At 33.3% G+C, this 21,149-nt stretch overlaps 3 protein-coding genes across 3 annotated transcripts; all 3 read left to right on the top strand.

Annotated features, from left to right (window-relative positions):
• Positions 1-244: 244 nt before the first annotated feature.
• LOC116214606 lies at positions 245-1,259 on the top strand. The gene is made up of 2 exons (XM_031549984.1): positions 245-559; positions 660-1,259. Exons 1-2 carry the CDS (start codon positions 245-247, stop codon positions 1,257-1,259), a joined length of 915 nt encoding a protein of 304 aa, XP_031405844.1.
• A 287-nt stretch (positions 1,260-1,546) lies between these two features.
• Positions 1,547-2,844, top strand: LOC116214605 (protein ALP1-like). Its single transcript, XM_031549983.1, has 4 exons — positions 1,547-2,062; positions 2,148-2,373; positions 2,479-2,705; positions 2,791-2,844. Exons 1-4 carry the CDS (start codon positions 1,547-1,549, stop codon positions 2,842-2,844), a joined length of 1,023 nt encoding a protein of 340 aa, XP_031405843.1.
• A 12,731-nt stretch (positions 2,845-15,575) lies between these two features.
• LOC116215032 lies at positions 15,576-18,198 on the top strand. Its single transcript, XM_031550590.1, has 4 exons — positions 15,576-16,225; positions 16,618-16,755; positions 17,513-17,665; positions 17,841-18,198. Exons 1-4 carry the CDS (start codon positions 15,737-15,739, stop codon positions 17,928-17,930), a joined length of 870 nt encoding a protein of 289 aa, XP_031406450.1. The 5' UTR covers positions 15,576-15,736; the 3' UTR covers positions 17,931-18,198.
• Positions 18,199-21,149: the final 2,951 nt, after the last annotated feature.

The raw sequence follows: 21,149 nt of genomic DNA, 5'->3' as shown, positions 1-21,149 counted from the left end.
TCTGCTGGCTCGAAACTTGTTTGTCGGATTGTTCAGCGTTAGGTACCGTTATGTATTTGCATTTGCCATACTACGATTATCACGTATTTGCTGTTTTACCGTTGCTGACTCCCTTCTTGCATGACCTGCGTGTGAATCTGATCTGTACTGCATTGGACTGATATTTGCGCTGAACAGTTCGTGGTTTCATAATGGTAGTTACGTGCGTGGCTTTGTAAGTTTTTGCTGCAGCATTTAGCAAGAGATGGCCCCCAAGGGTGATGGAATACTTGAGTGGACAGATGCATTGGAGAGTGCTTTCATTGACGTGTTGCTTGAGAAGTTCACAAGGACGCATACTACATCTTGGAAAGGAAAGGATTGGCAACAAATGAATAAGGAGCTGGAAGAGCAATTTCCAGGCACCACTCTCGGCATCAAGAAGTTGCAGCAGAAGCTTCGAAGGCTGCGGACCCAATACACACAGTTCACTGAGCTTGTTTCGCACACTGGTGTCGGTTGGGATGAGACAACCAACACGGTGAAGGCAAGTGCTCATGTGTGGGACAAATTTATTAAGGTATAGTAATAATAACCTGACTTACTGATGATTTCCAATTTGTATGTTTTTAGTGTAAGTCGTTACTGTGCAACTGTTCATTTTTATTTACATGCAAAAGAACAGTGGGTACAAGAGTTTCCAAGCAAAAGGCTTCAAGCATTACAACTCATTAAATGAGTTGTTCAGATCTAAGACAGCAACAGGTGCGTTACGAATTTCGTCTGCGGAACCACCAAAGAGCCCAAAAACTTATGCACGCATGGAAGAAGACTTCCTAGCAGCAGCGGCAAATCGGGGAAAAGAACCAGTCAATCTTGAAGAGGGCTCCGGCGATAGTGATGACCCGGTCCATGAGGTTGCCGAACCTGTTGTTACAGCGTCCCGTCGGCAAGTGCGTAGAAGGAGTTCCAACGCTGACTCCCGATTGCAAGAGTGCCTCGACATGTTGAAGTGCAATATGAGCAGGAGGGAGAAGGAGAGAATTTGTACCCCTCCGACATCGAAGAGAAGTAAATCTGTGACGAGCCCTCCGAAACCAGCTCCGGGTTCTATCGAGGAGTCGATGGCTGTACTGAATGTTTTGCGTCCACAACTGTCCATTGAAGAGTACCTCGTGGCCAGTGATTGTCTATCAAAGGATGAGCAGACAAGGCGTATGTTCATGTGCTTGCTCGATGATACAAGGCTTCCATGGGTTCGTCGCCTTGTTGCCCCTTGAGTGGGCATGATGCATCCTCAACTCTATCGTAATTTCGTATCGTTTAAATGCTATGACATTAAATAAACACTTCCCTTTTATATTGTTGTGTGTGCAAGTACGTTGCTTTGATTGTTTGCCTTGGTTATATGTAAATGCTGTGCTATTTGTCTATTTTGTTTGTGCATAATTTCTTGCATTCGTATACAGTGGTTGAAACTTGATTCGTTTCACCGTAAAAATCCAACTTACGTAGTTGATGCCATTTTGTTTCTCACTATAGTCTGCTGAGCAAAAAGGAAGGCACGATGCCAAGACATGGTAATTCACGACGAAATGAAACTCAACCAAGTGATGAAGAAGATTACGATAATGAGCTTATGTGGATTTATCTTGCGCTTGAGAATGCAGCGGCCGAACAACATGTCCCGCGCAACATTCCTTGTAGAACCTCAACGCTACAAGGTAGACATTACATAGAGGAAGTTCTTGCCAATGACACAAGGTGTTTCGAGAATTTCAGGATGCACCCTCACGTATTTCATAACTTGTGCGATACGTTAAGGGCAAACTGTGGAATCAGAAATACCAGGAAAGGTACAACCGTCGAGGAAATGGTCGGCATGTTCTTAATGGTTGTTGGACATAGTACGCGATTGTCTGTGGTTGCCGAACGCTTTCAGCATTCTAAGGAGACGGTGTCACGGCTCATCAAGGTAATAGTTAGAGGAATTCATTCATTGTCACCAACATACATAAGACGGAGGAACGTTGACGTGCAACCTGAAATTCAGAGATGCCGAAAATGGTACCCATTCTTTAAGGTATGAGCAGTAGAATGAGATATTAATTTGGCAGTTAAGTTTTCCAATTAATTTGTAATTCGTATTCTTTCCATTATTCTCGTAGAATTGCATTGGAGCAATCGATGGAACACACGTGTCGGCTACTGTTCCTTCATCGGTGAGAGGCGTGTATCGCGATCGAAATAACGAGATTACGCAAAATGTTCTCGCCGCTTGTTCGCATGACATGATGTTCACACATGTCGTGACTGGATGGGAGGGTTCGGCTCACGACTCGAGAATTTTGTCCGATTCTGCTACATTGCAGACATTCCCCGCTCCATATGGTGGTAAGTTCTTACTCATATCGCATGTTTTGTTGTCAATCGCGTATGTATTTCCATAATTACATTTTACAACTCTTATATATTAGATCAATATTTATAATATTGCAGAACAATATTATGTTGTTGATGCTGGATACCCCAATATTCCCGGTTATATGGCTCCTTACAAAGGGCAGAGGTACCATCGCAGTGACTTTAATGACGACACACCACCAACGACGGAGAAAGAGTTATTCAATCAGCGGCACGCATCCGTTCGTAATGTTATCGAGCGGTGTTTTGGGGTGCTGAAGAGCAGATTTGCCATACTGCGGTCAATGCCAAATTACGGCCTGGTTTGCCAAGGACAAATTACTCTTGCATGCTTCGTATTGCATAATTTCATTCGGCTTAATAATTATCACGACAGTTTATTCGCAGAGCATGAAAATGCATGGCAATATTACGATGAATTCCGAAATCCTCCTCATCTAATTGGAGATCGGGTTGACGTAAACATGAGAAGCAGGGAAATGGATGCATTACGTAACCGTATTGCAGATGCAATATGGCAAGCGGAAATAAGATGAAGTCGGTAATAAATAAAATGAATGGATGTAGTAGATAATTGTGTATAATGAGATTGTGTGTTTGAATAAGATATGAGCCCCACCAGTTTGACTTTTCAAATGTGTGTTTTGTTGTGTAGTGTAGAGTTAAAGTTAAAGTTAAAATCATGGTGATTTTAACTCACTAACCAAACGGGCCCTTAGTATATATGTATGTAGATAAAGAGCTTGACTGGCTATTTGTAGGAGTATTAATTACAAGGGTTAAGGATCCAGAAGACGACAGTGAATTAATAGGTCAAGCGAAGTGAACTGTATTAATTGCTCTTTCGACGGAATGATCAGATTTGACGCTATTATCGTAAAACTCTTCTGAACTCATTATATATATGTATATAGGTGAAAGGAATCTTTGAGTCTTTTAAGCCCGGAAAACTACTATTCTGATGAGGGGCGACGTCGGGTTCGTCTGGTCTAAGTCCGTGTGTCCAAACTCTTTATGTTTTGTGCTCTATTTTGTAATATGTAGCTTGCCCTAAATTTGACTGTAGATGGGGGACGGAGGGGATGATGGTGACGACGAGTGTGGACCGGATTTTTTTTTTTTTAACTGGAGGACAAAAACAACGTCGTATATAATGATGTGCAATGTTAATCTGGATCGTTTGTCTACTAAATGCCACATAAGCGTCCATGTCATTTTTTTGTAACTTCACTTATGGAATATTGACGGTGGTATCAAAATATTATGGATACTGATATTTCAATGATCATTTTGTTTTAAAAAATCTTTCAAATAATAATTTATTAATTTTAAAATCTTTCAATAACCATTTTGATAGTTTTTCCTAAAATCATATAGAAGATGAAGGTTTTATCTGTCCCAAAGATTGATTATGCATTTTGCAAACTCTGTTTTTGCTTTTGTGTGTTAGTTTGGGTATCGAGACCTAAATGTATGCTTCAGTCAAATTGGTGCCATATCAATTCTGTTGTTCTTGAGCATGTTTTATTATGCTAGTTGAGCCTCTGTCTTCTGGGGCTCTCTTCTTTTTGTTGCTTTGCGGTTTTTAATCAGTACTAATAGCATTTGGCGAGTGAGCTTTTGCCCTTTGTATGTTGTTTGTGTTTGTAATCAACAATATAGTCATTAATCCAAAAAATAAACAAATAAATAAATAAAGAGCATGACAAATCTTTGACCAATTCGAGTAAAACAAAGAAAGAAAAATCTTTTGACCAATTGGTTCTCAGCTTTGCACGCAGAGAGTGTCAGAGAGAGAGAGAGAGAGAGTAAGAGAATAGAAACCACATGCAATAGTTGTCTGTGTGTCTAGCTAGGAATATTTTCACCGCAATCGCAGTGATGTGCTGTAGTGATCTTATGCTCAAGAAATTGGTCCAGGGGACAACATGCATGCTTGAACATGAGATAGTTGGCCGACCGTATGTATAGACCAGCCCACTTGTGTTGGCACTCGGCAGATTGATATATAGCTGGGACGACTTATTCCTTGCAAGCATACCCTTAAGCATACAGCTCAGGCAAATCATAAAGTTAAAAAAGTAGTCTCAGCGGTCCTCAGTGCAGGCAAATTGGTTTGAGTATAATCTGAGAAGGGCACACTGAGGAGGGAGCAGCTTTGAAGAAGGAAGAGAGTTTACCATAAAAAAGAAAAATCTACAAATTAAAATTTTTTGAGAAAGATAACGTACAATAATCTCGTATAGTAATTGAGGAATTTTAAATTTGATTTTTTTAATCTATTTTTTACTATTAGACAAAGATTAACGTTCATTTCTTATGATTGGACTTTAAAAGAGAAATAATATTACTTTCTGTCTCATGTCAGTCTCTTTCTCTCTCTCTCTCTCTCTCTCTCTCTCCCCCTCTTTTTTACTGCCTTCATTTTTTGGGGCGATCCCGGGCAAATATTTTCTTAAGTTTTGGCTTCTTCTTATGTGTACGACCAGTGCGCTCGATCTCCTTCCCTAATATTGATCTCTCATGTATTCCAAGGAAAGAACTGATGTGGGTTGACTGAGACAGTTCAACACTTTTTTTTCTGTTAAGTCTTGAATTTGAATATTTATAAATATAAAAAAATTCATAATTAGAAGAGGATCGAATCGGATCAAATTTAGATTAGTTATAGGGGCCCATTGTACCAGGTGGATCACTCCAAAAAATAATAACAATAATAAGAAGAAGAAGGAAATATTAGATTTTATATGCACAAATGTCACGCAGGATAGCGAGATCTTTTTATTTTTCGATTACAAGGGAGACTCAATGGTCTAGTATAAAGATATAATAATTTTAAAAACTTATTAACGGGCGATAGTCTCACCAAGTATCGAATATGAAACCTCTTGATTATCAGGTGAGAATATACGCATTGTATTATACCATCTTCGATTATTATTATTATTATTATTATTTTAGATTTTGAGTAGCGAGGATATTTTAGGCAAGGTTCGACTGGCAAACGCATAAACACATGATTATCAAAGAAACTTGATCTTCAATGTGGGGTAGCAAGCTAGCGAAGAAATCAAAGTTGAGGAATATATGTGGAATCTTTTGGAGATATTGAGAGATTTTCATATGCTTCTGTTTCATGTCATTCAGGTGATCTTTTTGAACCAGATACCAATATATATATATATATATATATATTATTTATTTATTTATTTATTTATTTATTCAAACTAAACAGAAAAGCACTTCCATAAAAGAGGAGCCAAATCGGAAAGAACAGATAATTGCGACTAAGCTTGCTAGGGGCCTTTAATTGTACATTGCTTTGAAGGAAAAAGGTGCAACTTTTTTCTTTTTTTTTTCCTTTTGGTCCAACAAAAGTTTAAGGTAATAAGATACTCTCGTCAAATATTCATGTTTGAGGTTTAGAGCGATATATATATATATATATAATAAGTTTAATAATATTTATAGCATGCACATGAAAGTAACACTTGCAGGTGCTTTTTTCCCTCCTTTTTCCCACCTTATCTGCGCAAGTATGTTTGATGTGATGGAGGCGAACAAATTCCATTCTCATTCAATACGGTCTTATCATCTAACTAGCTAGCCCTGTCTTTCTATATATATATATATATATATATATATATATGTGCACATATGATCTCGATTGGTCGTTCGTTAATAATATATCAGACATTATTAATTAATAGGTATATGTACATATATACATATAATGATATACATATTGGCGGTCTTCATATACTTCTATTTTTTTTCCCGAGACTTCGTCATATACTTCTAACTCGCATCCTAATTATATAAGTGCATTAATCTGTTTTCTTTTCTGAATAAATAAACGTCGAAACCTGATGAAACTCATAACTACCACATGCATATTTTTCCTTTTCTTTGGATAAAGAACAACAGCATACATTTTCCCTCCATATACTCATTGATTTCCGCATATGCAGCATGAATTCGTTATATGTGTGTATATATATTATCACAAAATCTCCTGTACAAATAAACAAAGAAGAGTTTCAGCTATGCACTGTCCGGTATACAGTTCTCTCAAATTGGAAGGATAAATTAGAAAGAGAAAACTTGCAAACTGCAATTCAATAAAATGTGCATCCTTATTGATATGGATTGGTTCAAACGATTCGATATTTATTTTCGATAAGCAAGGATCTCGAGTTTGAGTCTTGTGAATTGTAAAAATCTATTTTGAGAGAGTTTTATTCCTTAGTGGGCTAACCTAGCTTAAATTGAATTAATCGGGGACCCGTTGAACTTTCGAAAACCATAAGACGCAACAAAAAAAATTAAAATAAAATATGCATGCTTTCATGGCATAAATTAGATATGCTTGACATAAAAAAAGAAAAAGAAAAATATTTGGTAAGTGCATGTGAGAGAACAAAGGTAAATATTGCACGAGAATACCTCATATGAGATAGCGAGACCAAATATTATAATTGGACGTACATCACATGTGCAATTGATAATGACAATAACATTACCTAAAATATACCTCAATTAAAAGTCATCTATATAACATTTCAGGAAATAATATTTTACACCCAAATTTTTTTTTTAAAAAATAAATAGTCCAAATATTAAAATAGAATCGTAATTAACAAAAAATAACCCTTAATCCCCAAAAGACCTTAGAATTGTATAACTCTAAAACTCTATGACCCTAAATTATTTCTAAAAATAAGTATAGAACTCTTAAACCATAAAACAGGATTTTAAGATTTATAGGGTTAGTTTAAGGTAATATATTGGGTTATATAGGGTTTCCGGTTATGCATCTTAGGGTTTTTTTTAAGAGTCTAGGGATCTCAAGATATATATTTTAGGGATTTAGAATATTGTATGAGTTACTTTCTATAATTATTATTTTTTTTATTCTGGTTATAAAAATTATTTCCTTAAATGACATATTTGAATGACTCTATAATTGAGGGGTATTATATCGTTATTGTCTTGTTATTAATTGGACACTTAATATTATTGACAAATGTTTCGATTATAATACTTAATCTCACCAGTTTATATCAGATATCCTCGTACCACAATTTCTCACTTATGGAGGCCATGTGGTAGTAGATTCTCTCGGGCTCTTTTAAGGGGTGGAGGTTTGGTTCGTAGTATAGGTCAGATCTTTAGCCGTACTGTTGCCGCGTACAGCTTTCTTTCTTTTTCTAAGGCGATCGAGGGAATAGTTACTCACATGCATGCATCACTCTTGATTTCCCAGATATACACATACATATATATATATATATATAATATGTTTCCTTAATCCAATATAGGGCGCAAGTTGCCGCGAATTAGTGTGTACATCTTTGACTCTTAATGTTTCATCAGAGCAAAAATAAATTATCAAGAATAGGTTTACTGAAATAACAAGAAGTTTTGAGATGTCAATTTGCAGCAAGTAATGTTAAATATTTTTTTAAAAGGAAAGAAAGAAAAGGAAAACAAAAAGAGTTCTCTTCATCGAGCTGAGAAATTATTATGCGGGAATACCTCACCCAAGGTGAACAATTACATGATTGGATCTACTATTGTTGTAATGAGGAGGCATGTGTAGCATTCTCCTCATATGTTTATTAAAGGAAAAAAAAATCATATTGTCAAAACTACTCACTAAACAAAAAAAAGATCTATCGTGATGCTATAGAGGACCTATGGTGACGAGTTATTGGAGTCGCCATCTTTTTGGTGACGTGATTGGCTATGCTGAGACAAGCGTCACAATTCTAACGTTACTAGGGTAAAATAAATGGAAAAATGGGTAAAAGTATTTCAAAATTGGGGAAGTGTCCCTAATTTTTCTTTTTCCGGTTATCTACTTTACTCCAACTCCAGTCGAATTGTTTCTCTATGAGGGTACTAATTTATTATGACCAAATTTTAACATAAATATGGAAAAATAAATGGAAAAATGACTAAAAATTATTTGGCACACTTTTCTTTTGATGGAAATAGTAGGCACAAGTATATATACCATCTAACTATAACTTAAGAAATACTTCTCCCAAAATATATATATATATATAACTTAAGAAATAAAAGATGGACTGTAATCTGTACTAATTAAAAAAAAGAAATATTATTTAGCCAAAAGAAAAATATGTTGGGCAGAATTCTTCTTATTATTACTGGGAAGATCGTGCTGAATTTCCTTTTCTAGGTAGATTCCCGAGTTTCATTTTTTTGTTTCGGTGAACTTCATTTTAGTATTGCTAGCATTTTAATTATAGTGCAAATGAAATAAGAAATAAATGATAACATAGGTATTGAGTTTATTACAACTTGGATTGCCTTAAGTTATTTTCATCTAACAAGATGACGGTCCGACACATACGCACGAGCTAGAGTTATTGCATCCAACTGTTTTCTTCTTTCAATTTTATTTAAACTAGTCGGACATGCCAGCGCATGCGCGAGTTAAAATTATTCAATAACTTCTAAAATTACTAATATAAATTCTTTTGTTAGAACCTCTATAAAAATGAGTTTTCCATTTAAGAAGCATCTCAAGAAAATGTGAAGAAAAATTTTGCATCTTGATCCATCCGAATTCTGGCAAATTCAAGTGTTTTATTCATATCATTTATCAAAGCATGTTTCCGATGACCATCCTAGTTCCAAATGCATACCTAGAACATAATCGATCATCGAATACAGCCTAAAAGAAGTATTGGACCAGAAAAAGGATTCAATATAATCACTTTGAATTAGAAAAAATGATGAGATGCATGAAATCTTTGCGTGATAATATCTCACAGGTTCTTCTGTGAAGTAATTTCCAATAATTTCATGCAAATCAGTAAATTTCTTTAGGCAAAACAACAATACTTCTCCATAATACTCCGTCTCCCTTTCATGAAAATGGTGTATGGAAGAGTCAACTTAGCAATTAAATAGATTCATTATATGTTAGTCTTTTAGTCTTCCATTGTATGTCATTTCCGTTTCAAAAGCGAGATGTCATCACAACATTACACCACTTGTCACATTGTTATTGTCGATCACACGAAGGGTCACGCAAGGAAAAGCCTTCTCCGTTCAGTGTAGCACTTCTCGACATACTGTCTCGAATTTTAGTATTGTATATACATATGTTCAGAATCAAATATCTAGTTTCATACGTATCTATAAATCTATTAGAACTTACAATAATCTATACAAACTGTTATTTGTATAAATTGAACAATTACTTTGCTTTAATTTTGGAATATCATTTTAAAATAATTTCTCAATATACATGAAGCATTTTTTTCATAGTAAAATTGAAGCAAAGTAATTGTTCAATTTGTGTATTAATTATTTGTACATTAGACATATGAGGATGATGCCACGTGTTCTCACTACCATGATTGGTCCAATCACATAAGCATATATCTGGGCAAAGTATCAAGCGCAATAATTTCTTAGGGTTTTAACACCTAAAAATTAATAATGATGTAATTGTTCATTAAAAAAACAAATAATTAATTTCCTTGTATTAGAAGCAGGCCTATATATAAACCCCTTATAATTGATAAAAGTAATATAGATATTTGCTTAGATTTATATACGCCTCACATGATATAATTATAATTTTCAAATCAACCTAGTGCCTCACATCATATATTAAAAATTTTCAAATCAACCAAGTTTTAATTCCGTTATTGAGCCTCATGGACGATCTACAACTTTTTTGGAGAGGTCAGAATAACAGCCAGGACTTGTCCCGTACATAAATCAATTTTCAACCTGCATATCTTAGTTAGATCGCAGGTAGAGAAAAGAGAGAGACACCTGCGATCTAACTAAGATATGCAGGTTGAAAATTGATTTATGCACGGGATAAGCCCTGGCTGTTATTGATCAACATGGCCTAAGGGTATATATATATATATATATAGTTCTCTTTTTTCGGGCATTTTCCGACACATAAAATGGATTTTTCTGGGTAAAATCTGTTTTTTCTCTAATAATTAATGGAAGATATAATAATGGTCCTTCAGCAAAAGAAAGGATTTTTTTTTTTGTGTAAACAAAATGCATATCTATTTCGTACCGACTGAAGTGATTGTATGATCAGAATAAATCACCAACAGCATCCCATCCCCAATATATCCCTTGTAGCTTGACCCAGTGTCATTCCAACCAACACTATATGCTCTCTGTTCCATCGCCAAAAAAAGAACTCACCTGTGTGATATATATGTATATATGTAAGCATATTGCTGCTCATACTTTGCCATAGGTATACGGCACTTCTTTTTTTCATACTTTTCGTATGGGCTTTATATCTCTATTTCTTTTCTTACTAATTTACAGGTGAACTTTTTTGTTGTAATATTGAAGAATTTTTTTTGTAGGATATGAGAAAGAAAGAATAAGTATTATACTAACTTACCCAGAAAATCATGAACTTAAGGTCTCATCTCTGGTTTATCACATGCTACTATTCTTTTTTTCTCTTTTTGATGGGAAAGATAACAAGAGGGATCGAGCGCAAAAAAAAAAGTACGTAATAGGACCAATTATTTCGTTTCCTTTTTAACATATCAAATAATATATTTATTTTCACTTTTAAATCGCCTAATGAAACAAAATACGTATGCATCATGCGGAGAAAATTTTCTTTTTTATTATTTTCTTAAATAAATTATATAATAATAAAATAAATTATCAAAATTATATAAAATTACAAAGGTTTGCATGAGTACGGAAACTTTCCTATTCTCCCTCGTATTGTCGCTCAAAAGTATATAAGTTTATGTGCTTTTACTGGCGTATTGCTGCTTGTGCTTTGCCATGGATGTACAACTATATTTTCCCACTTCGAATATAGGCTTTGTATTCTTTATTTTTCATCTCACTAATTTACTAATGATTTTTTTTTGTTGTAATATCCAAAAAATTATTAAAAATAGTTGTCATTATTTACAAGATATGACAGAGAAAGAATAAATATTATGGTAAATTTCCTAGAAAATTATAAATTTTTTATCCCCTCAAATCTTTTTCTTTTTTTAGATAACGATAGTGTTCGGGTTTCGCCCGACTAATCCCGCGGTCCACGTGTGCCCACGGACATGTAAGTTTGGGCACAGACCATGCAGATGGTCCAATAAAGAGTATTCTCCTGCATGGCGTCTTATTGCGTACTATTATACATCTTTTATTTTTTGTGAGAATGGTAACAAAAGAGTTGAGCACAAAAAGAAAAGGTCATAAGACCGACTATTTAACTTTCCTTTATTATGAATTAAATAATATTTTTTTTATTTTTACATAGCCTAATAAGACAAAATTATATACGAGATTTAAACAAAATAAATAAGATAACAAATTAAACTTAAAATAATATAAAATTAAAAATTTGCGAGAGTGCAAAATACGTTTGCTTTCTCCCTAACGTCACTAAAAAATAAGCAAATTTTTCATCCTTCTTATTTTATTTATAAAAGATTAAGCAAAATATATAAGACAATAAAGTAAATTATTAAAATAATATAAAAGATAAATAAATGGATAGACAATAAATCTAATCCCCTCTTCACTAGTCTATTTTTCACTAAATTCAATAATAAAATCATTACTTTTTTTATTTTTTTCTCCAATTCAATGATAAATTCTCTCACATATTTTTTTAAACCATTATTAATTACAATTAATTTTTTAATATTAAATTATTCAAACCATTCGTTACTTTTTTATATTCTTTTTCAATTTTATAATAAATTTTTTCATATATTTTTTTTAACTATTAATACAATTAATTCTTTAATAATAAATTCCAAGAATTATTTTCTCTCCACTTGATGGAGTAAAATAGAGTTGTCACTCTGCTCCGAAACTAAATGCCCACTTTAATATTGCCTTCTATAGTTCTCATTTTTCTGTTGTTCTTGCTAGCTGTGCTAGCTATTAGACTGATCATATATACACACATACACAGATATATATATATATATATTTATATATATATATATATTGGAAAACTGTCAAGCTTGATTAAAGTATAATATATACTTTTGCTTTCATGACTCGAGCGAAATAATTGGTCATATAAAATTTCTATTAATTTTATACTAGAAACTTACCCATGCATAGTACACGCTTTAGCCTAGGCAAACCACACTCCAGTTATAATATTTATACGCTCATGATGGATGAATGGGGAAAAGGAATAATGAAATTAAGGGTAAGAAAAATAAAATGTAAAAATTGGACATATAATTTTTTTTAAAAAAAATGTAATAGAACGTAGAAGTGGAAGGTTAAGAGAAGAGCAAAACAAGACGAGATTGACACGTGGAAGAAAAGAAAGTTGCTAATAATATCAAAGGAAAAATATTGTCCTTCAATTCCTCTATCTTATTATATATTGTATCATATTTAAACTAAAGACTTGTTTGGAAGTGTAGTGACGGTTGCATAAGTGCTTTTGGTGTTGATTTTTAAGCAGAAACAATGTCCAGTGAACTATTTTAAAACCATGATTTTGTTGATTTTAACGTTTTGAAACCTTATTTTTTCCAGCATATTAATAGATATTTATAAAAATTATCTCTACTTATACAAGCGATGGTGGCTGCGATGGGGTCAACAAAGGCCTTGACAGTGGCTCGAGTGAGGGTGGCGGTAATGGCGTGCCAAGGTTCATGGTGAGGTCGCCGACTAGTGTATGGGAGAATGGAGAATGGTGTTTTCGGGGCGGGGGGAAATAAAAATTATCACCAAAATGGGAATCCACATAATCAACCGGTGACATCATCATTTCAGTGGGAACCACGGCCGTCTAGATTATTAGTAATGTGCCCCAATCAAATAGGACAATTTTGTGGGTCCAAGTAATTTAAACTCATAATACCATAGATGACAATAAACAAATACATACTCTACACGTATAAAGCAATCAATATACTCATAGAGAGATCATATAATTATAATCTTAAAATATGTATAGGTGCTTATAAAAAATAGAGATAGCGTGGGGTATAGAAAAGTGCATAGTGAATGGAATGACAATGAGTAAAATAAATATTTTTTTATGTTTATGGGAAATTAGGGTATAACACGTGCGTTGCATGGAAAATTTGCTGGAATATAAAGTTCACTGTATTTTCAAAAGTTGTAAAATATTAATAAGATTAAAAGTGGAAAGATAATATATTATTTTACTTTTATAACTAAAAATGACCAATTTAACTTTAAAGAAATATATCTATTTATAATTTGCATGGTACTTTAATTATTTTCGTAGATATGTAAATAACCTAAAAATTGTGTATCTTGAAGTGCCATTTTTAGATCTCGAGTTAAGTTTTTCATTATTTGTGATAGGATCTTAATAATTAATTAATATATATCAATAATATAACTAATTAGAAATCATTCGTTGAACTTGATCTTTTAAAAAAAAATGTGCCAAAATTCCGTTGAATGGAATTACAAGGATACTCATGGTAGAGCTAGGGGTTCCAAAATGAGTTTGAACAGTGCATCCACATTGCATTTTTTGGCTTTTATATGTTATAATGATTTAGCACATTAAATTTGAAAAGTATCATGCACTTTGAAGATCATTTCCCATGATAGAGGAAACTTCTAATTGTTTGAAAAATTCTATATTTATGTATTACAACATGCAATTAATATAGAGTAGTTTCTAACATTCATGGAATACAACACTAATGAAATATAGTATGAGTTCAATAAATTTTACTATGATAATTGGATTGGAGTAATAATTTTGTTGGTGAGGAATTGGGTTAACTAGGTATAGACCTGCGAGTTGTTTAGAGCACGAGTTAATAATAATTTTTTTATACCAAAATACTCTTTAAATATTCAGTATTTGTTCACGAATCGAAAAAATTTCTCATATATTAACCAGCCAATCATCGAAAATATGCAATTTTTTAAAAGTTTTTTAGTAATAAAATTTCTTGATACTCCACAATCCACTTGTAATTTTCAAAATAAAAATGTAATCTAATATGAAACATAATTGATTAACTAAATATGCTTACTTAAGTTCAAACAGCCAACCCTAGAAAAAAAAAATTTATCTGTTTAGTCTTCAAATTTGCTTAATGTGTATATATTGTGTTCATATCCTTATTTTTTTTATTTAGATATTAATATATGGAATTCGAAGAGATGATTGAATATGAGCTAGGATTTATTTAAAAGTTCTATGTAGAAACTTCTCCTAACTCAAATGAGAGGCTTTCATTAAAGAAGACCGAATTAATATATATATATATATATTGATTTATTTTATATTAATCATTTATTTTGGTGATTTGAAATTAATTGTCTTGGATGATTATTTGTAGAAAGATATGACTCTTGGATAATTGGAGGTAAGTCTCCTTAATTGTAGAGAGTCATGTATTTTAATTAAAGGGATATATTCATTTATTTTATAAATGAATTTGTCTACATATTGAAAAGACACAAAAATGATGTTCACTATTATAAATACCCATTCTCTCTCACTCTTATAAACTATTCAGAAAACTCCCTTGCCTTTCCAATAATTCTGTCTCCATCTCCATCTCCCAAAGTTCTTCCAAATACTATAAGTTTAAAAACCTCCTTTCTATTACAAAATTTTCAAGAGTAATTGAGAAATTTCTAAGTTCTTAGAATTTTCTATTTCAGTGCACATTAAAAGATCCAGCGTGGTTCGTTATATCTTGGGAGTAGGAAGTCACCATGCTATTGCACCAAGGTAGCATTTATTTTGAAGTCAGCGTATTCCATAACATGCCTCGAACCGGGTCTACATACAAAACTCTCTCTTTTTTCTTAATTGTTGATTGTATGGGTTCTTCGTGTTGTGTTTGTTTTCCGTGAATAGAATTTTTAACAATACAAATATGTATGTATATTATATATATATATATATATTAGTGGCAGGCTGGGCCCAAAAAAAGAAATAAAAGGAAACAGTGGGGTGGGGGCTTCGAAAAAATTAAAAGGGAAAAGAAAAGGAAGTTTAAAAAAAATAAAAAGAAAAATAGAAAAATGAGGCTACCCCACACTCCACCAATTGCCCCTATTCGATGCTGGGGCTAAGAGGCAACTTGGCCAAAAAAGAGCCAGACCGCCACATGACATGCACTATTTATTAGACCTCAAACCATAAATATCCGCACAATCAATTGAAAGCGCCTATCTATATATATATATATATATAGAGAGAGAGAGAGAGAGATTTGTGTGCGTATACTTATCCTTTTCAAGGTGACATACGCATACATATCGTTTCCCTGGGACAAAGTCAGATTTCTTTCGGGCGCGTGATCAAATGGCTTCTACTTCTCAACCATACTCTTATCAAACAATCTTCCCAGATGATCATGAAGATGAATTCTGCCAACTCTCGGCTGCTCATAGCAATAACGTGCAGGTTCCTCACATTCATGCCCGGGGAAAGTTCAGTACCTTGGGGAATGCATATCCAAGCCCAACGATGATTTACAATACTGGTGCAATGTGGGCTGATGATCACCAACAAACCTTCCCTACCCACCAGCTTATTGATCATCATCAGATAAGCGTGCCGCTCAAATCTGAGTCGTCAATCCAGTTCTCAACAAATCCAGAGAGGCTCGGCATATCAGATATGATCGTGCCTGATCTATACTCCTCATGCAGCAGCTTTAACAGTGGGAACCAGCTGGGTCCGGAAAGTTGCTTATACCGCAATGACTTGTGTACTGATTTTGGGATGGATTGCTGTGACTCCGATGATCGCTTCAAACCACTTTGTCATGCTCTTCAAGACATAAAATGGGTAAATGACTCATCATCAATTTTTTTTTCTTTTTTTTCTTTTTTTTCCTGCCTAAGTTCATTATATATACGTAGTGCTAGATTGAATGCATACGAACCAGGGTGCTGTTTAATAGGATCTGAAGTGTCTGGTTTGCGGCTTTTCTTTACCTGATGCATGCATACGGCAAATTAACGGCTGAGAAAACTTGAAATCACAATGAATAATTGAGATTATACGAGTCAGTGTGAAGCTGAAGCTGATGGAAATAGTAAATATATGTGTCTGTGTATATTTGTGTTTGTGTATATTTGTGTGTATATATAATTTGTGTTTGTGTATATTTATTAATTTTATGCATCTATTTATATATATAACTAATTAACAAGACCAGTTAAGTTTTTGCTTGGCAGGGAATTCAAGCCAAGCAAGTGCCGCTGATTGATGATTCTAGTACCAAAATTGGGCGATACACCGCGGAGGAAAGGAAAGACAGAATTCTTAGATACCTGAAGAAGAGAAACCAGAGGAACTTTAACAAGACGATCAAGGTATCTCTCTCATTATTAATGGAAAATATTCATTAATCATTTCGTATACACATTTACATTATAAGTAAATCACACTCTCCAAATGTCTCTCATTATGTATTCCCTCATGACGTGTTATGCAAATCATGTACTACACTTACAAGCTTGCAACATTTTTTCTTCGGTGGTAATTATTTTATTTATTCGATGGTCAGCTTGCGACATCTTAAACTATTATTAGGGAAAACCTTATTTTGCAACCATCATCATTTTTTCTAATGTTAAACTTCATTATATACATTAGCTACTAAAACCTCTCCTAAATTTGAAGGAAGACACGGAAAATAAAATATATAAAAAATCAAAACTCTATTATTTCAAAAACCCCCTCCAATATCTCATCAGCTATCTATTTTCTAAAATCAACAAATTCTAAAAGGATTAAAAAAATCTAGACAATTTTTTAAGCAAGAATTTTTGAAAGCGCGTGTGGAAATGCTAGTATGTCTGGATTCCAGTTCATGATTATACATTTGTGTACACACAAATACGCTTTGATATGCTCTTAAAAAACACTTTGACATATTTTCAGTTTAATCCATCCATCATTTTTTTCCATGGAAAAATTGGAGCAAACGCCCATAATCCATCCATCATTTATATTGTAGTATCCTTCTCTCTCTGATCTCTTGCACCTAGTATATATTACCACATACTAGTGTGATTGTTGTGATTATGGATGTGCAATATTATGATATTTATGATTATCGATATGCAGTATGCTTGTCGTAAAACCCTCGCAGACAGAAGAGTCCGAGTTCGTGGGAGATTTGCAAGGAACAACGACTCATGTGATGAAGAAATTGCATCTATGAAGAAAACTGAAAACCCTCAACAACAAAATGACTTATTCTTTGGCGATGATGTCCAGGTAATTGTTTAGCAATTGATGTGAATTTTGAGTTGGACCTACGTATTTATGTATGACTAAATTAAAATATGAAAGAGATACATATCATTATTTTAGGACGTAAACCCTAAAATCATGCATGCAGTTGTTAATTCAAATTTACTTAATTAGTTACATGTCATTTATAAATTGGCAGATCAAGCTGCAAGACAACGATGATGATCAGTGGCTTCAGGAGGCAATGGCTAGTCTAATCTATCTGCCTAATTACATCAGCGGATGCTGATGTGCTTATATATCTATATTAGCCCGCTAGCTAGCTCAATCAAAACTCGACGTTGTATGCATAAATATAAATATATATCATGTTCTGCAGTCATCGAGAAATGTAGGCATAAAAAAATTATCTAAATCATGCCTTCAACCACATTAAGAATTTAATCTAGACCGCCCTTAAAGCCGCCAATGCAATTCTATGCATATCCTGCATTACAAATGCCTGTTTCAATATCAAAATTAGATTGGGATCCTTACAAATATATACTTTCAGTTATGTAAATGTGAATACCACCTGATCATGAATGGTTCAATTAGTATTATTAAATTCAATCGACACAAGTTTGCTGGCAAAATGATTGACAAGTTGAAGGTAATAAGATGATATGCTTGCTTGATAACCACTTGACTGATCGAGGATCTCAGAATACGTCCAATCCCATTCATATATAACGATACTATGATAAGAGAAATAATGGAAGGTTGGCTACTAAATTATCATCATCATCATCATTTCTCATGGTGATTAGTGAACAGCTGACGGGAACATTAGAAACCAATGCTAGTCCCATTTTGGGTTCCAATTTTGACCCAGCTACGTGTCACATAAATGCCACCTAATCAATACGTCATAAAAATTGGACTCTTCTGAAATTGGGACTCTTTCTCTCTAATGAAGGGAACCAACTTTGATTCTACATGATTTTCATATTAAAAAAGAATTAACATATTTTATTATAAATATTTTTTGTCATGCAATTTGATTTTTGGGTTGGATAAAAATATAATATATTAATTTTGGAATAATTTTTATTGAAATTTTTTTAAAAATTATATTGCTTATGATTTGTTCTCATAGCCTTAAACATTTATTTTTCAAAAGTTAAATCTAAAAATTCAAAACTATTTTTTTGGAACTAGTAACGAGTTTCAACATTATATAATTTTAACAACATTATAAAATAATTTTAAACATTACATTATAAAATACATTATATAATTTTAAATACTACATTACAAAAAACATCACACAGTCAACAACATTATATAATTAAAATATTACATAACTAAAAGCGTTACATGACTTAACCGTTGTATAATTAAAAACATCGCACAATTAAAAACGTTACAGAACTAACATTAATTAAAAACAGTAGGTGATTAAAAAAGTTGTTGCCAAAATGCGGCCGTTGCCAATAAAAAAAAAGAAAATAAATAAAGATTTGAGCCAGCCAACGGCTCAAATAAAAAATCAAAAAAATAAAAATAAAGGCCCGGCATTGGCCTCCCTTCTCCCTCCTAGATTCTTGTCAACTTTTCATTGGCACAAAGAAATTAAGACCGGTCCCTCTAAATTGGGACTGGTCCCAATTTGTTGAAACTCTCCAATAAGAACACAAAATTTGGGCAGTTCCAATTAGTGGTACCCACCAAAATTGGGATTCTCTCCATCCCTTTGGTGATGCTCTTATATTACTGTCAAGGAAGTTCCTCTTTACCAAGACTAGCTATTTCAAATTGTGCATGTATTGTTAAAATTTCAATGATTAATAAATATGCGAATCTCAATTTATCGAAATAGAACATGTAAATCTTATACATTTTCAGTGACATCATCATTTTAAGTTTTGAAACGCAGAATAGGCCCAAGAAGAATCGAGGCATACTAACGTTGATATCAAAATGATAATTTGTGTATTTTTAGGTCGAGAAAAAATATTTGTATTAGAATTGATAAAATATAAAAAAATTGAATTTTTTTAGGTAAATAACCTGAATTGTTTTTCTTTTTAAATGTGTTGAGAATATTGAGACACTTCTACGTGCAATCTCCTTGATTATCAATTGATCAGCGGTCTTCCCAATTTAATGCTTCCATGCATATGTTATTCCATGCACGTGCCATACGCAGTTGATCAAGCTAAGTTATTCTACAGGCTGGTGTCTAGATTATGGAAAAGAGAAAGAAGAATTATCTGGATGTACCAAAAATGGAATATATATATATATAGTCACAAAGAAAGTGATGAACTTAGTATAATGAAACAAAAATAATAATATCTAATAAAAAACACAGATAATCTTCCATGAGAATTAAACATGCAACCTATTAATTGACGGGAGTTACGTCATTGCTCTACACATTTAAAAAAAAAATTAGTTGCATCAGTAGATCTGCTTTGAAATATCAATAGATGAGGCACATGGTTGTTGAATATAAAGCTTCAAAATACCCGGAAAATTAAAAAGTAAGAGGAAGAGTAGTACCATGTACGAGTAACATCTTTGAATTTTTTGGGTAGAATGGCACGTAACAAATTAGTCGATGAATGACCAACAAAGTGTTTGTTGAGTGGTAAGCGGCTACAACCCCCATAAGAAGGAAAACACAACTTTGAATCTCGAAAAGCGCACTTGTTGGAAGGGAGAATAACTTTAAATATTCAATCCCGCGAAATTATAAGAGAAATGTCTCTCACAATTTTGAAAAAAAAAAAAAGGTCTATGAAGGGGATTTAATTTTGTATTTAATGGAGAGATAGACTAGGTAGAAAGATATATACATAAGTAATATTCATTTTCTACCTGAAATCAAAGAATTAGGCTAATGCTATTATTAGAGGGAGGAACGACATTGTCAAAGACTTGACAACCCATACTTGGACGTCTGCGGACAAAGAAAGTCAACATGAACATGGCAAGAAAGGGGGGGATTATGAGAATGAAGTCCCTTCAACTTGAACATATATAGGGCGGATGGGATATTTGATTTGATTGGACAAATGAAGACTTATTGGAGAGATCAAGATTTTGAGCAAATGGGGCGTCTCAAGTAGCCATTCTCACTATCGTAAGAAACCACTCAACCGGAAATAACTCAAAGCTACTCATCTTTCTTCATAATGATTGTGCTACCTATCCATTGCTCTTCGCACAAATAATGTATGTGCATATACCCACCGAAAAAATAATATATGTGCATATATGTTAATTTGGCAACACAACACGCAATATAATTCATTTCTTGATTTTCGTTTTCTAGTTACCTGAACGAGTAAAATGGAGATCAACTGACAATAATGTGTGTGTATATATATAGAGGGAGACTTTCTTTCGCATAGTACTGGCCAATACTTATATAAAAGGGAACTATATGATGAGTCGGATCCAAACGCTCTATCGATCAAGAAGAAAAGTATTGACTTTATAAATGAAGGGTGGGTTGTTT

This window comes from Punica granatum, chromosome 7 (assembly GCF_007655135.1).
Source record: "Punica granatum isolate Tunisia-2019 chromosome 7, ASM765513v2, whole genome shotgun sequence".
Taxonomy (NCBI): domain Eukaryota; kingdom Viridiplantae; phylum Streptophyta; class Magnoliopsida; order Myrtales; family Lythraceae; genus Punica; species Punica granatum.
Note: the sequence above shows the minus strand (reverse complement) of the source record. Positions and strands in the feature narration are given on the sequence as shown.